General features: G+C 48.5%; 1 protein-coding gene across 1 annotated transcript in view; it reads right to left on the reverse strand.

Annotated features, from left to right (window-relative positions):
• The window catches only part of si:ch211-267e7.3 (ADAMTS-like protein 2), a 152114-nt gene that overhangs the window by 79365 nt on the left and 54689 nt on the right, over nt 1-18060 (reverse strand). Inside the window, exons 6-8 of the mRNA XM_068036528.1 lie at nt 17021-17144; nt 16091-16171; nt 15798-15973 (exon numbers count right to left, since the gene is read on the reverse strand). Coding sequence (XP_067892629.1) covers nt 15798-15973; nt 16091-16171; nt 17021-17144 — 381 coding nt within the window. The remainder of the gene's footprint in view (nt 1-15797; nt 15974-16090; nt 16172-17020; nt 17145-18060) is intronic.

The following is an 18060-nucleotide window of genomic DNA, read 5'->3' on the forward strand; positions in this document are numbered from 1 at the left end:
AGAGAGGGGGGGGGACACAGAGAGAGAGAGGGGGGGACACAGAGAGAGAGAGGGGGGGGACACAGAGAGAGAGAGGAGGGGGACACAGAGAGAGAGAGGGGGGGACACAGAGAGAGAGAGGGGGGGACACAGAGAGAGAGAGGGGGGGGACACAGAGAGAGAGAGGGGGGGGACACAGAGAGAGAGAGGGGGGGACACAGAGAGAGAGAGGGGGGGACACAGAGAGAGAGAGGGGGGGACACAGAGCGAGAGAGGGGGGGACACAGAGCGAGAGGGGGGGACACAGAGAGAGAGGGGGGGACACAGAGAGAGAGGGGGGGACACAGAGAGAGAGGGGGGGACACAGAGAGAGAGGGGGGGACACAGAGAGAGAGGGGGGGACACAGAGAGAGGGGGGGGGACAGAGAGAGAGGGGAGGGGACAGAGAGAGAGGGGGGGGACAGAGAGAGAGGGGGGGGGACAGAGAGAGAGGGGGGGGGACAGAGAGAGAGGGGGGGGGACAGAGAGAGAGGGGGGGGACAGAGAGAGAGGGGGGGGACAGAGAGAGAGGGGGGGGACAGAGAGAGAGGGGGGGGACAGAGAGAGAGGGGGGGGGGACAGAGAGAGAGGGGGGGGACAGAGAGAGAGGGGGGGGGACAGAGAGAGAGAGGGGGGGACAGAGAGAGAGAGGGGGGGACAGAGAGAGAGGGGGGTGGACAGAGAGAGAGAGGGGGGGGACAGAGAGAGAGAGGGGGGGACAGAGAGAGAGAGGGGGGGACAGAGAGAGAGAGGGGGGGACAGAGAGAGAGAGGGGGGGACAGAGAGAGAGAGGGGGGACAGAGAGAGAGAGGGGGGGACAGAGAGAGAGAGAGGGGGGGACACAGAGAGAGAGAGGGGGGGGACAGAGAGAGAGAGAGGGGGGGACAGAGAGAGAGGGAGGGGGGGGAGAGAGAGAGGAGGGGGGACAGAGAGAGAGAGGAGGGGAGACAGAGAGAGAGAGGAGGGGGACAGAGAGAGAGAGGAGGGGGACAGAGAGAGAGAGGAGGGGGACAGAGAGAGAGAGGGGGGGACAGAGAGAGAGAGGGGGGGACAGAGAGAGAGAGGGGGGGACAGAGAGAGAGAGGGGGGGGACAGAGAGAGAGAGGGGGGGGACAGAGAGAGAGAGGGGGGGGGACAGAGAGAGAGAGGGGGGGACAGAGAGAGAGAGGGGGGGACAGAGAGAGAGAGGGGGGGACAGAGAGAGAGAGGGGGGGACAGAGAGAGAGGGGGGGGGACAGAGAGAGAGAGAGGGGGGGATAGAGAGAGGGGGGGACAGAGAGAGAGAGAGGGGGGGGGGACAGAGAGAGAGAGAGGGGGGGGACAGAGAGAGAGAGAGGGGGGGGACAGAGAGAGAGAGGGGGGGCAGAGAGAGAGAGGGGGGGGGACAGAGAGAGAGAGAGGGGGGGGGACAGAGAGAGAGAGAGGGGGGGGGACAGAGAGAGAGAGAGGGGGGACACAGAGAGAGAGAGGGGGGACACAGAGAGAGAGAGGGGGGACACAGAGAGAGAGAGGGGGGACACAGAGAGAGAGAGGGGGGGGACACAGAGAGAGAGAGGGGGGGGACAGAGAGAGAGAAAGGGGGGGGACACAGAGAGAGAGAGAGGGGGGGGACACAGAGAGAGAGAGAGGGGGGGACACAGAGAGAGAGAGGGGGGGGGACACAGAGAGAGAGAGGGGGGGGACACAGAGAGAGAGAGGGGGGGGGACACAGAGAGAGAGAGGGGGGGGGACACAGAGAGAGAGAGGGGGGGGACACAGAGAGAGAGAGGGGGGGGACACAGAGAGAGAGAGCGGGGGGGGACACAGAGAGAGAGAGGGGGGGACACAGAGAGAGAGAGGGGGGGACACAGAGAGAGAGAGGGGGGGGACACAGAGAGAGAGAGGGGGGGGACACAGAGAGAGAGAAGGGGGGGACACAGAGAGAGAGGGGGGGGACACAGAGAGAGAGGGGGGGGACACAGAGAGAGAGGGGGGGGACACAGAGAGAGAGGGGGGGGGGACACAGAGAGAGAGGGGGGGGACACAGAGAGAGAGGGGGGGGACACAGAGAGAGAGGGGGGGGACACAGAGAGAGAGGGGGGGGACACAGAGAGAGAGGGGGGGACACAGAGAGAGAGGGGGGGGACACAGAGAGAGAGGGGGGGACACAGAGAGAGAGGGGGGGGACACAGAGAGAGAGGGGGGGGGACACAGAGAGAGAGGGGGGGGACACAGAGAGAGAGGGGGGGGACACAGAGAGAGAGGGGGGGGACACAGAGAGAGAGGGGGGGGACACAGAGAGAGGGGGGGGACACAGAGAGAGGGGGGGGACACAGAGAGAGGGGGGGGGACACAGAGAGAGGGGGGGGGGACACAGAGAGAGGGGGGGGGACACAGAGAGAGGGGGGGGGGACACAGAGAGAGGGGGGGGGACACAGAGAGAGGGGGGGGGGGACACAGAGAGAGGGGGGGGGACACAGAGAGAGAGGGGGGGACACAGAGAGAGAGGGGGGGACACAGAGAGAGAGGGGGGGGACACAGAGAGAGAGGGGGGGACACAGAGAGAGAGGGGGGGGGACACAGAGAGAGAGGGGGGGGACAGAGAGAGAGAGGGGGGGGACAGAGAGAGAGGGGGGGGGGACAGAGAGAGAGGGGGGGGGGACAGAGAGAGAGGGGGGGACAGAGAGAGAGGGGGGGGACAGAGAGAGAGGGGGGGGACAGAGAGAGAGGGGGGGGACAGAGAGAGAGGGGGGGGGACAGAGAGAGAGGGGGGGGACAGAGAGAGAGGGGGGGGGACAGAGAGAGAGGGGGGGGGACAGAGAGAGAGGGGGGGGACAGAGAGAGAGGGGGGGGACAGAGAGAGAGGGGGGGGACAGAGAGAGAGGGGGGGGACAGAGAGAGAGGGGGGGGACAGAGAGAGAGGGGGGGGACAGAGAGAGAGGTGGGGGACAGAGAGAGAGGGGGGGACAGAGAGAGAGGGGGGGGACAGAGAGAGAGGGGGGGGACAGAGAGAGAGGGGGGGGACAGAGAGAGAGGGGGGGGACAGAGAGAGAGGGGGGGGACAGAGAGAGAGGGGGGGACAGAGAGAGAGGGGGGGGACAGAGAGAGAGAGGGGGGGGACAGAGAGAGAGAGGGGGGGGACAGAGAGAGAGAGAGAGAGAGTGTGGGGAGGAGAGAGAGAGAGAGAGTGAGTGGGGGGGGGAGAGAGAGAGAGATAGAGAGGGAGGGGGCGGACAGCGGGTGCGAGGGAGGGGGCGGACAGCGGGTGCGAGGGAGGGGGCGGACAGCGGGTGCGAGGGAGGGGGCGGACAGCGGGTGCGAGGGAGGGGGCGGACAGCGGGTGCGAGGGAGGGGGCGGACAGCGGGTGAGAGGGAGGGGGCGGACAGCGCGTGAGAGGGAGGGGGCGGACAGCGCGTGAGAGGGAGGGGGCGGACAGCGGGTGCGAGGGAGGGGGCGGACGGCGGGTGCGAGGGAGGGGGCGGACAGCGGGTGCGAGGGAGGGGGCGGACAGCGCGTGAGAGGGAGGGGGCGGACAGCGCGTGAGAGGGAGGGGGCGGACAGCGCGTGAGAGGGAGGGGGCGGACAGCGGGTGCGAGGGAGGGGGCGGACAGCGGGTGCGAGGGAGGGGGCGGACAGCGGGTGCGAGGGAGGGGGCGGACAGCGCGTGAGAGGGAGGGGGCGGACAGCGCGTGAGAGGGAGGGGGCGGACAGCGCGTGAGAGGGAGGGGGCTGACAGAGGGTGAGAGGGAGGGGGCGGACAGAAGGTGAGAGGGAGGGGGCGGACAGAGGGTAAGTGGGAGGGGGCTGACAGAGGGTGAGAGGGAGGGGGCGGACAGAGGGTAAGTGGGAGGGGGCGGACAGAGAGTGAGAGGGAGGGGGCGGACAGAGAGTGAGGGGGAGGGGGCGGACAGAGAGTGAGAGGGAGGGGGCGGACAGAGAGTGAGGGGGAGGGGGCGGACAGAGAGTGAGGCGGGGACAAAGGGAGAGAGAGGGGGCGATAGTGGGAGAGAGAGAGAGGGGGGACAGAGAGATGGAGAGAGAATGGACGAAAAGTGGGGGCAGAGGGAGAGAGAGAGGCAGAGGGAGAGAGAGAGGCAGAGAGGGGGCGAGAGAGAGATATATATAGAGAGAGAGAGAGAGAGAGAGAGCGGGGCGACAGAGTTTGTAGGCAGACATTGACTACTTGTGCAAGCAAAAATATGCCAGGTAACTCAAAACATCAGTGTCCAACATATTGACGAGAAAGTAAGTCAGTAAATTAGTCTTCTCCTTTAAATCTTCTTCACAAAAATGCACATTTGTTATTATTTTGATGATTGGTCGGATAAACCTTTATCTTTCCGAAACTGTTTCACCGGCCTCATATGTAAGGCAATAATTGTAGTGTGGCCTCGCACCCAAAAAGATCGGAAACCCCAGTCCAAGACTTTAACCTTGTGTTTTAAAATAACTTTGCAGCTAGACTATTTTGAAACACAAGTTTAAAGACTTGTGTTATGTAAACTCATTTTAAAATGACAAAAGTCACTTAGGGAGTGTCTCAATTTCTACACTCTGGCACACATTACTTTCACTTGGGACATAAGCTCAGTGACATGTTGAAAGATACTGGACTTTTATTTCTATATAAATGTCACAATTCTGCTGCTATCCTTATAGAGAGAGAGGAGACCTCTTATAGAGAGATAAAGCACTGAAACAGGCCCTTCAGCCCACCGAGTCTGTGCCGACCAACAACCACCCATTTATACTAATCCTACATTAATCCCATATTCTCTACTACATCCCCACCATTCTCCTACCACCTACCTCCACTCGGGGAAATTTCCAATGGCCAATTTACCTATCAACCTGCAAGTCTTTGGCTGTGGGAGGAAACTGGAGCACCTGGCGGAATCCCATGCGGTCACAGGGAGAACTTGCAAACTCCGCACAGGCAGTACCCAGAACCGAACCCGAGTTGCTGGAGCTGTGAGGCTGCGGTGCTAACCACTGCGCCGTGTTAAACTTGTGTTTCAAAATAGTCTAGCTGCAAAGTTATCCATTTGGAATCACATTGTTCCAGAACTTGTATTAAGGGGAAAACAGGCAAGAAAATCCAAGGAATCTCCAGAAGTCAGCACTGTATGTTCCTCATGAATACAAGAGTACAGTGTACTGCAGCTGAGTGATATTGGTGAAAACAGGATGCTGCCGACCCAGAAACAATAGTTAGTAAATACAAAGTAATGGATAGCTTTAATAAACCTGAATCTGTGGTGAACTGTCTACGATTCCTTAACAAAATCCAGGCTGCATCTGCAGTTTTAAAAACTGTCAGGGTAGACATAGTAAAAAATTATTATGTTTCAATGACCATGTTAAAAACTGATTTTTTGCTGTGAATTCGCTTAAAGGACAAGTTTTACGAGTGTGTTAGTAACTGTGTCATAACACACTGTGTAAGCGTGTCATAATTTACTATCCAGTTTGAGGGCAGATAACCTGAGTGGCCAATGTCATTTGAAAGCTGTCAGTATCATATAATTATATTATAAATACAGCTTTACTAATAGGCAAGGGATTTGGCTTGGACATAAGTTGGTTAGTCTGGAGTACAATCTTACAGATAGTGACTAAACATTTTGTGATTGAATAATACATGCAGTAACAACTGCTCAACATTTTTGCAGAAAAGCTTTGTATTAATAATTATCTTGTCAGAGCTGAATTGGATTCGACAGTGATAGACTGAGATACAGACATAAGTGAATTTAAGAGAATCGTTTTATTGGAGGAACTGAAGGGTGCTCTTTATTCGTAATTCTTTTTCTCTAATTTTGTCACTAGCTTTGGTGAGCAAATGACATTTTGTCCATGAGAGATTTTATTGTTCCTTTATTTTAGATTCTAGGACCTAGTTTAATAGCCTGTCAAGATGAATAAACTAGTCTTGGCTACCTACCGTTAATATCTCTCTCCCTTCCTGTGCCTTTCTGTTTTACATGACTCTTCTGAAGTACTATCTGCTCCATCCTATAAAATTCTCTGATTTGGAGATCACTGCCCTTTTGTTGGCTGCCCTGTCTTCAGACATATAGTAGGTGGGGTTTTAAATGATTACTTTTCATCTGTGTTCACTATGGAGAAGGACGATGTAGATGTAGAGATTAGGAAGGGGGATTGTGATATATTTGAACAAATTAGCATTGAAAGGGAGGAGGTATTAGCTGTTTTAGCAGGCTTAAAAGTGAATAAATCCCCAGGCCCAGATGAGATGTATCCCAGGCTGTTATGTGAGGCAAGGGAGGAGATAGCAGGGGCTCTGACACAAATTTTCAAATCCTCTCTGGCCACAGGAGAGGACTGGAGGACAGTGAACGTGGTACCATTATTCAAGAAGGGTAGCAGGGATAAACCAGGTAATTACAGGCCAGTGGGTCTAACATCAGTGGTAGGGAAACTATTGGAAAAAATTCTGAGGGACAGGATTAATCTCCACTTGCACAGACAGAGATTAATCAGGGATAGTCAGCATGGCTTTGTCAGGGGGAGATCGTGTCTAACAAACTTGATTGAATTCTTCGAGGAGGTGACTAGATCTGTAGATGAAGGCAAAGCAGTTGATGTCGTCTACATGGACTTCAGTAAGGCTTTTGATAAGCTCCCGCAAGGTACACTGGTTAAGAAGGTAAAAGTCCATGGGATCCAGGGCAAATTGGCAAATTGGATCCAAAATTGGCATAGTGGCAAGAGGCAGAGGGTGATGGTCGAGGGTTGATTTTGCAAGTGGAAGCCTGTGACCAGTGGTGTACCTCAGGGATCGGTGCTAGGACCCTTGCTGTTTGTAGTGTACATTATTGATTTAGACGTGAATATAGGAGGTATGATCAGCAAGTTCGCAGATGACATGAAAATTGGTGGTGTCGTAAATAATGAGGAGGAAAGCCTTGGATTACAGGGAGATATAGATGGGCTGGTAAGATGGGTGGAGCAGTGGCAAATGGAATTTAATCCTGAGAAGCGTGAAGTGATGCATTTTGGGAGGACTAACAAGGCAAGGGAATATACAATGGAAGGTAGGCGACATCCTGGTGAATCTCCTCTGCACCCTCTCCAGTGCAATCACATCCTTCCTATAGTATGGCGACCAGAACTGTACATAGTATTCCAGCTGTGGCCTAACTAGAGTTTTATTCAGCTCCATCAGAGGGTCAGAGGGGCCTTGGTGTACTTGGCACTGAAGGTAGCAGCACAGGTAGATAAGGTGGTTAGGAAGGCATATGGGATACTTGCCTTTATTAGCCGAGGCATAGAATATATCAGGGAGGTTATCATGGAGCCGAATAAAACTCTAGTTAGGCCACAGCTGGAGTACTGTGTACAGTTCTGGTCACCACACTATAGGAAGGATGTGATTGCACTGGAGAGGGTGCAGAGGAGATTCACCAGGATATTGCCTGGGTTGGAGCATTTCAGCTATGAAGAGAGACTGGACAGGCTAAGGTTGTTTTCCTTAGAGCAGAGAAGACTGAGGGGGGACCTGATTGAGGTATATAAAATTATCAGGGGCATTGATAGCACTTTTTCCCTTAGCGGAGGGGTCAATAACCAAGAAGCATAGATTTAAGGTAAGGGGCAGGAGGTTTAGAGGGGATTTGAGGAAAAATGTTTTCACCCAGAGGGTGGTTGGAATCTGGAACACACCGCCTGAAGAGGTGGTAGAGGCAGGAACCCTCAACATTTAAGAAGTATTTAGATGAGCACTTGAAACACCATAGCATACAAGGCTACAGGCCAAGTTCTGGAAAATGGAATTAGAATAGACAGTTGCTTGATAGCCGGCACAGACACGATGGGCCGAAGGGCCTGTTTCTGTGTTGTATAACTCTATGACTATGACTCTATGACAAGCAGGTGGAGAATTTGCAGGTTAAATTGTCTTGTGACAACAGCAGTGTGAGAAATGGTCCATCTTCCTATTGCTGATTTTTCTACTGCCTCACCTCAATAGCCACAATAACAATCCTCTCCTTGGGTTTCATGGTTTTTGGATGAATTTGCATTCCGACACAGTGTGAATCCACAGAGGTCATCCGATAAGGTCTCTCTACCACCCCGTGACATGGTGTAGCTAGCTCTATTCTGTCAACAAAAGTAATTCACATTGGCATTGCATACTATTTTGCTTAATAGCTAGCTAATACAGTTGTGCTGCCGTCCATTGATGTTTTTATGCTTATCTACTTTATTTATAGGGAGAAATGTGTTTTACTGTGTTTTGATAGCATTAGACTGGCTGTGCATTTTATATACAGATTAATTGCCCCCATGTCCGTGGCTGAGTCAATAATTTCATCAAATGTCTGTGGTGCAACATGTCGGTGCCTATCCCTGGTTTAGAGGTGATTTGATTGACGTTTTCAAGATATTAAAGAGAACAGATAGGGTAGATAGAAACTATTTCTGCTGTTCGGGGATTCTAGGACTAGGGGGCATAGCCTAAAAAATAGAGCAAGAACTTTCAGGAGTGAAATTAGGAAGCACTTTCTCACACAAAGGATGGTAGAAGTTTGGAACTCTCTTTCGCAAATGGCAACTGAGGATAGATAAATTGTTAATTTTAGGTCTGAGGTTGATAGATTCTTGTGATCCAAAAGTATTAAGGAATATGGGGCAAAGGTCCCCATATGAAGTTAGGTCATAGAATGGTAGAACAGACTCGAGGGACTAACTGGTTTACTCTTGTTCCTATTTTCTGAATAAGATCACAAAGTACAGCTCTTCAATTTCAACAGGTATTTCCACTGGGTCAAGTCGAAATATCACAGAATAATGCAGCATAGGTGGTGGCCATTTGGCTCATCGGACCTGTGCTGGCTATTAAAAGAACTATCCACGTAGTCCCACTCATCTGCTCTTTCCCCATAGCCCTGCAAATTCCTCATTTTCATATATTATTCCAATTTCCTATTGAGAGTTACCATTGAATCTGCTTCCACTCCGCTTTCAGGCAGTGCATTCCAGACCACAACTTGCTGTGTAAAATCATTTCTCTTCATCTCGCTTCTGGTTCTTTGGTCAATTATCTTATATTTGTGACCCCTGGTTACTGAACAAAGCCAGTGAAAACAGCTTATCAGTAATACTCTGTCAAAACCCTTCATAATTTTGCAACACTTCTATTAAATTTCCCCTTAACCTTCTCTGTCCAAAGGAGTACAATCCTGGCTTCTCCAGTCTCTCCACTGGAAGTCTCTCTTCCCTGGTACCATTCTAGTAAATCTCCCCTGCACTCTCTCCAAGGCCTTGGCATCCTTGCTGAAATGTGGTGTCCAGAATTGGATACAATGTTCCACCCAAGGCCTGACCAGTCATTTATAAATGTTCAGCTAAACTTTCTTGCTTTTGTACTCTATGCCTCTGTTTATAAAGCCAAGGATCCTGCGTGCTTCTTTCAATTTGTTCTGCTATAAATCTTCAATAAACTGTCAATCAGCAAAATAAACCCTTTCATCATTGCAGCAAATCTATTTGCAAAGTATCAGGCTTTAGGATGTACTGGATATAGATGATTGCAAAACATTGCTTGATGGAATAGGAGTCTGGTTAACATGATATCATGAAAATTCAGTTTTTAAAAAATTAATTCACAAAAGAACAATCGTACCCAAGACATTATGGCCAACAGTGACAATCATGTGATAATTAAACTTATATGTTCAAAATCCTCAATATATACCTTAAATCTTATTGCCAAAACTGATGTTGCTCCCCTCCTGTCAAATGAACTGCTCCTCAGGGCTGCTGACCTATAACATCATAAGATGAAGAGATTGTTGTCAGAAGCACAATCCAAGAGTTAATGCTGGAGTCACATTTGCACATTAGCTCTTCAGTAGCAAAGGCAACATTCAAAACTTTCCAAAAGCTGCTTTTGAAATATTGGAGCTTGTTTTAGGGGGCCAGGCAGTACTTTCATGAAAAGTGTGTCTGCCTTTATTTTTTGTTAAGTTTCCCAAGTATGCAGTGTTTAAAAAAAAACTTCTACCTGCTCTGACTTAATCCCGAACTGGACAACTGCCTCAAGCCTGCAGCAGCAGTGGCCATTTCAGGCCAGGTGGAAATGAGATCATGCGCTAACTGGGCAAGGAATTCCTCCCATTTCATTCCCCAGTGCTAAGGCAGCTCATTCCAACCAGTACTGTTTATGGGGCTCAGCCTTCACTAAGATAGCAAATGAGTGGCAGATTCACAGATCATTTCTTTTATATTCATCCTCGAACAGGGAAGGCCAGCATGGCCAGCCAGTATTTATTGCCTATCCCTAATTGTCCCTGAGAAGGCGGTAGTGGGCCTTCTCCTTGAACAGCTGTAGGCCGTGTGGTGAAGGCACTCCCACAGTGCTGCTAGGGTCAGGTGTTTCAGGATTTTGACAGAGTTAAGGAGGGTGATTTTTTTTTTTTAAACGGTAGGCTGGCACTGACTGAGTGCATCTCAAGACAAGGGGAGATGGGGACATGAATCCAAATCAGGATTTCTCAACACAAGTGGGAAAAAAAAGAGCATCTATATCTTGGCAAGGTAACGAAGGAAAGTATTTTTGCATTGAAAGAATTTCACTGTCCAGTGTCCTCTATAAGCTGTTTACTAGGTGGATATTTCTTGGCTACCACCATCCATCTCAGCCGTGCTCCTCACAAACAGTCTCTTCAGTTTTTGATGTCACAAATCAGCAGCCCAGCAGAGCAGTTCATTTGACAGTCTGGGGGGAGGGGGGGAAAGCAACATAAATTTGGCAGTAACATTTATAATGTGTAAATTCAGAAGGTTGAACTTGTCGAGTGTTTTGGTTTTAATCAGGAAATCATTCATTGGAAAAAAATTTGAAGAATGGTGTTAGTTTGGGGAAACCTTTTGCACCATTTGAGGATGGGCGCTCACATATCTTCACTGTGTTTGCAGAAGCAATGCAAAGTTTTGAATGTTCCATTTTGCCCAGAATCCATTCTTAATAACGGACAGGTGTCCCACGCGTCTGTGCCTTGTTTCTATTGCATTTCATAATGCAGTGAATTGCACAGATTTCTATTTCACTTACTGTGTAGCTGAATGGTTAAAGGATTCCTGTTACAGAAATAAAGCAAGAAAGAACTGGAATTTACATAGCATCTGTGATGAATGCAGGACATCCAACAACACTTCAAAGCCCAAGTGCAGTTACTAATAGCAGCCAATTTGAACAAAGTCTCACAAATAGCAATGAGGTAAATGACCAGTTAATCTAGTTGGATGGTGCTGGTTGCTAGATAATTATTGGCCAGGAGACTACCACTACTCTTCTTTGAATAGTGCTGTAGGATCCTTTACACCTGAACAAGCAGATAAATAGGGCCTATGTTCAATGCCTCATCCAAAGAAAGACATGACACCTCCAATGATGCAGGACTCTCTCAATACTGCACTAGAGTGTCAGCCTAGGTTGTGTGTTCAAGCTCAAGAGCAGGGCTTGAACCCACCATCTCCTGATTTAGAGGTGAGTGTGCTGCCACAGAGCCAAGCTGACACGTTGCATAGTGAAATAACTAACAGCTCAGAGTAGGGTTGCCAACCCTCCAGGATTGCCCTGGAGTCTCCACGAATTAAAGCGTAATCTCCAAAAGACTACAGCGAGCACCAAGGGGGGGAAAAAAAATCAAAGGAACAATAAAAATTATAAAAATATTGGACATGGGTAAAAGCTGTTTGACTAACAGTCAAGAATCATTGGGTAATGATGAATCTGCTTGCTCTCCAATTGATGTGGGAAGGTGATGCACCATGAGGATGGACATGTTGGGCAACCAATGACAAGAGTGGGGGCGGGGCGGTTGGAGGCAGGAGATCCTGTGAAGAGACATCCAAGAATATGTCCAAACAGAGCTGGGAACCCAAGCTCACAGGGAAATGTCCCGGCACCGACTTGCAGTTCTTTAGCTAAAAAGGTAATAAAATGTACCTCACAGATCAATGGAAACTTATACTCTGTGTTTCAAAGAGTCTCATCTCTGCCAGTCTTGATTAGTTTCTTGACTATGAAAAGTATTGATTCTAATTCAAGTAAAGAAACAGTTTCCTACAGAATATTTGGAATTAATACATTTCTCTGTAACAGAATTGGAAACTTTTAGTTCACTCCATTTCATGCATCAAAAAGGCTGTCAGTATTACCTCAGCAGCCAAGGTCTTAATGTATTGCAACCTCCCAAATACTGTAACTTCTGGCATTGCAAAATGGGGTCAGATTAAACAACATTTTACTAGAAGACAGTTCCCTTATTGGAGGCAAATGTTTTGAAAGATAACCTAGAAGGAAATTGTAGGAATAAAACAGGTAACCTGACTATCTTTATATCATATAAATAGACAGATTCCTCTGTGTGTCGGGGTCTACTCAGCAATGTTAATTGTAGTTAGTTTGAAAGACAATCTTACTTTAAACCTATAGACACAGTGGCACATCAGCTCAGAGGATTTGATGACCATTAATGAGAACAGGTATCCAACAGCTTTGAAAACTCATTCAGTGAGTAGCTGATCCATGCAGGACAGGCAAATTGTGTTTGGCCAACTTTCTTTGATGAAGTAGTGGAGGGAGTTGACCCAGGGTACTGTAGTTGATGTGTATATGGACTATCAAAAGGCATTTGATAAAATAAACTTGTTAGCAAAATTGAAGCACAATTGGGATTAAAGGGGCAAGGGCAGCTTGGATATGAAATTGGCTAAGAAAGAGAAAGCAGAGAGTAGTGGCAAACTGTTGGTTTACAGACTGGAGGGTAATATACAGTGTTGTTCCCCAGAGGTTGGTATTTGGACCACTGCTCTTTTTGATATATATTAATAACCTGGACTTGGGTATGCAGGGCATAATTTTAAAGTCTGCAGGTGATACAAAATTAGAGAAGCTAATAAACAATGAAGAAGATCGAAACAGACATCAGAAGAACCTACATAGATTTGTGATATGGGCAGACAGATGGCAAATGGAATATGTGTGAAGTGAGGCATTTTGGCAAGAAGAATGAGAGGCAATATGAACTAAATGACACCATTTAAAAAAGGATGCAAGAACAGAACGACCTGTTCAAAAAGTGACAGGACAAGTTGAGAAGGCTGTTAAGAAAATTTTACGGATCCTTGGCTTTATTAATAGAGGCATAGGGCTGAATTTTATGTCGCCCCAGCGGGTCGGATGGTGACGTGGGGGAGGATGGGGGTGGCGTAAAACTGAGTGGAAGGCTCCGGGAGACCTACCCGCCCCACTCCCGCCTCTGGTCAACTTTATGGCGGTTGGGCGAGGGGGAAAACAGCCCGCCCGCCCGAGGCCAATCAAGGCCCTTAAGTGGCCACTTAAGGGCCCTTGTCCACCTCCATGGATATTTTACTCCACGAATATCAGCTATAGCCCAGCGATAGCTGCCACCTTTCCGCGCGCCGGCGGCGGGGGTAGGGGGGTTCCATGGCAGTCGGGCACAGAGTGCCTAATTGAGGGCCGCCCCCGCCTTCCAACCCACCCCCGGGACCCAAGACGCACCCCCACCCCCCAAACGACCACTCTAGCCTCACTAGGGCACAACCGATCTCACTGGTGAGGCATGCCCAACTTGCCTTCCCTCCTGGCTCCATGGTGTCAGCTGGGCTGCAGTCCCAGCAGTGGCCACTGCTCCCGGTGGCGCTGCTGGGACTAAGAGCTACCGGCCTGCTGATTGGTCGGCAGCTCACTGAGGCGGGACCTCCTCCCTCAAGCGGGTGGAAGTCCCGCTTCGGGACAATTAAAGCCCGGGGACCTGTAAAATGCGGGGCAGATCCCCGGGCTAGGCGGAAGCGGGTTCACCACCGACGTAAAAGCCGGTGGCGAATTCCCATCTACCTAAGGTAAAATCCAGCCCACAGAGAACAAAAGCAAGGTAGTTATACTCAGCCTTTATAAATCACTGGTTAGGCTCTACATGCAAGATTGTGTCCAAATCGGGGCACCACACTTTAGGAAGTTTGTCAAAGTCTTAGAAAGGGGGAGAAGAGATTTACTAGAATGGTGCCAGTGATGAGGGACTTCAGTTATGTGGAGTGACTGGAGAAGCTGGGGCAGTTCTCCTTAGAGCAGAGAAGGTTAAGAGAAGATTTAATAGGGGTGCTCAAAATCATGAATGGTTTTGATAGAGTAAATAAGGAGAAACTGTTTCCAGTGGCAGAAGGGTTGGTAAATAGAGGACATGGATTTAACGTAATTGGTAAAAAAATCAGAGGTGAAATGAGCAGAATTGTTTCACAGCGAGTTATGATGATCTGGAATGCATTGCCTTAAAAGAGTGGTGGAAGCAAATTCAATGGCCCTGAACCTGCAGGTTTTTTGACCGCAAACTGTGACCGTTCACCATGATTACCCCTCTGAATCTGACCACAACTTCAGGATTTCGCTCAAGTGCAGATTAATGCAGAAATCCTGAAGTTGTGGTTTGTCATTCACTGCTGTGCTGCAACTGTGCTGTGGACCCCCCACCACCACCCACCTCAGAGCCAGCATATCAGTGAAAAGAGTGATGTAGCAAGAACTTGCCCTTTTCCATTCTGATATCGCTGTTAGAAACCTCATAAAAAGTTGAGCCTTGTTCCATGAGGTGTTATGTTTTTAATCTGCAATCTGAGTAACCGCTACTGCTAAATAACCATTCCGACCCTGAAAAATGGCAGAATGCTGTTAAATGTCTCTATCATGATTAATCACTAGATTTTTTAAACTGTATTTTTAATTTTTTTTTAAAGTTGTTCATGGTATTTCAGCTTCTACCTTAACCCCATGTGTATGTTCCAATATTTAGTTCACCCATTCATTTTTTTAAAAGTGGATTGATTATTAGTGCTTTTCATTTCCTGGTTTGCCATTTGCAAGAATTCTTTAATGTGATTGTCTGCTTAGACAGTTTGTTACCATCACTGCAGTTCGACACCTGGGAACAGCATTACAATTAATTACACATCGAGAGAGCTAAAGTTCTGGCCACAAAGATTGCCAGATCTCTGAGTGCAGCTTTCTTTGAGGTCAGCCGTAAGCACCCTCACTTGCCGTTCACCGCAAGCTATGGGCCATATAATAACTTTCAAAAGGGAATTTGGATAAATACCTGAATGGGAAAAATTTTCAAGATAATTGGGAAAGAGCAGGGGAGTTAGGCTCATTGGATAGCTCTTCTAAAGAGCTGGCACGGGCATGGGGCTGAATGGCCTCCTTCTGTGCACTCTTTGCTTGCATGATTCAAATTCTAATCTGCTCTGAGGCAGTAATAAGGAGCAATAAGGGACTACAAATGGTCACAATGTCCCAAGATTAGTGTTTGGGGGGGAAAGATTAGAGTAAATGCTGTAGATTGATGCCTGGGGGCAATGCACTTGTGGACAGAATAGAGCTTTGCTGTGGTGATCTCTGTAGCCAAATAGCCTATCAAATTGATTGTGAAGTTTCACAGATGCATAAGTTGTCACTTGGAACTGTAACCCAGCAAGAGCATTTGCCTTCAGGAGGAGAGCAGGGGGGATAATTATCAACAGAAAACATGACTGGTAAAGAATAAGTCCTTTCAAGATGATGGCCTCTCCCTCCAAAAGAGATTATGGAAAGTATGCTCCCTCCACGTGTATCTTGGGTAAATATCACCTATACTTTTATTGTCGATAGGGAGTGTGATTTAAGTATGACCTGCACCCCTCAGTGCTCACAGAGTTATGGATGGTGTGACAGGAGGTATGAAGCCTATTTCCTGCTGTTATCTGAGTTACATACCATCACGTTCAGTCCTTGGTTGGTGGGCCCTTGGGCAATGATGTATTCGAAGCCATCAGACAGTGGATTTGCAGGTCGCCTGTACTTAAACACTGTCCCAGCCACACGGAAATTCCGAGGATTGTCAATCGCTGTGTTGCCATTGAAGAAAAAGTAGCCACCTTCATCTGCAAGAGCTTTAGAAGGTAAAACAAGAGAGCAGTGATACATTACACAATGAAAATAAGGGAGGAGTATGTGGGGGGAAAAGGGGGGAAAAAAAAAAAAACTTACAAGTGATTTAAAGAAGTTACCTAAAATATTTTCTGTTTTCCTCCTTTCAATTATTTGGATGTCAGAAGCACCGACGGGAATGTTTGTAATAAAGAGATAACCTGTCAAGCAATGGGAGAGATGGTCATCAAAGCAGAAGTCATTTCAGTAACATCCTAATGCAGGGATGGTGGGGCTGCCCGGGAGTGTCTCGTGTGGCTAAAACATGACTCCCTATCCAAAACCCTCTACCTAATGGTGGCGTACATTGGAATCCTGCATTTCAATTGAAAGCTTGCAGGCTTTGAAAAGAGGCTCATGGGTAAAGCTTCTTCAAGCATCATAGACAAGCTCTGTCTGTCATTTCCTGTGTGGCTGAACAGTAAACAGTTCCACTAGGATCTGTAACCGCTTGTATTACACTGGCTTCTTGTGCATCCCCACTCCTTTCTCCCTAATATTGGCAACCATGCCTTCAGCTGCCTCAGTCTGAAGCTCTGGAAATTCCCTTCCTAAATCTCTCTGCCACTCTACCTCTCTCTCCTCCATTAAAATCCTCCTTAAAACATAACTCCTTAATAAAGCCTATGGTCGCCTGTCCTAATATCTCCTTTTGTGGATCGGTGTCAATTTTTGTTTGGTAACTCTCCTGTGAAGCACCATGGGACATTTTTAATTATGCTAAAAGCACACTATAAATGCAAATTGTTCTTGCTATGATTGATGACTCAGTCAATCCGTTGTTTTTATTTGATGCAGAAGCCAGAACCCCATACCACCTCTAAACTGACAATGTGTACCAAGAGACTGCATGCATTTCCAATGAGCTGCTGCTGGCCTGTGATGTCTCTTCTTACCAAAACAGTCATGGAAAACATCTCGTTGTGAAATCAGGGAGCCTTTCCCCTCCATTAATAACCTTTCTTAAACTATTGCTTTGGGCAAAACATAATATTAGATCACACGCCTACCTAAATGTGTGATCCCTCGTCGGTAGGTGCCCGAGATCCGGAAGCAGGTGCTGCCGTCACCACCGCAGAGTCTGCATTTATCCAGCCTTTTGGAGGAGTACAGGAGACCATCGCAACCAACAGGCTAGAAAGAAAAGCACATTACATTTATTGGGTCTCTGGCCAACTGACCTTCCCCCCCCGCCCCCCACCAGCCCCCCTCCCCCCCAACCATAGGGTTACTTTGTGTCAGGTGAAAGGCAAAGCTGCCTCTACTCTGACCCAACAATGGGCACTTTCACTCCAGTCTCAGGGACAGCAATCAATTCCAACAATCCCAGATTTCACATCAGCCATCTCCGAGTCAGACTAGGTGTCAATTCAGTGCTGAGTTATCATAGAATGATACTGCATAGAAGGAGGTTATTTGACCCATCTTGCCTGTGCTGGCTCTTTGAAAGAGATAACCAATTAGTCCCACTCTTTCCTCCCAACTCTGCAAATTTCTCTCCTTCAAGTATTTATAGTGCAGTTTGGTTTAGTGCATTCACATCAGATTGAGACTTTCCAGACTCCTTTCAATGCTGATCCTTACAGCCAGGCAAGAGAGGAGAATCTCAGTCCATCTGTGTGAGCTGGATTGCAACTGAGTTCCCAGAACTAAAAGGACAGATTGCTAATTTGCTGAGTCATCCAATATCCTCATGTATTTTCCAGATATATTGTCAGCTGAATTAAGGCAAAAAGAGGGATAAAGGATTTTAAGTCTCCTTGGATGGAAAACATAGCATTTCACAAAGCATCTGCTTTCGATCTCTTGATTCACTCTGCGTTACTGAGGCACCCACTCACTGTGGGTGACATCATGTAGATGCAAAATGCCTGAGCTCTCCCAATTCATCCAACACATTGCCAGATACAAACCAGCACAGGACCATTAGCAAATGATCAGTCAATCTGGAACTTTCCTCTCCAAAAGGCTTTGGATGCTTTAAATCAATTGGAAATGTCAAGACTGAGATTGACAGATTTTTATTATTTAAGGTCATTAAAAGATATTA

The sequence above is a fragment of the Heterodontus francisci genome, chromosome 8 (assembly GCF_036365525.1).
Source record: "Heterodontus francisci isolate sHetFra1 chromosome 8, sHetFra1.hap1, whole genome shotgun sequence".
Taxonomy (NCBI): domain Eukaryota; kingdom Metazoa; phylum Chordata; class Chondrichthyes; order Heterodontiformes; family Heterodontidae; genus Heterodontus; species Heterodontus francisci.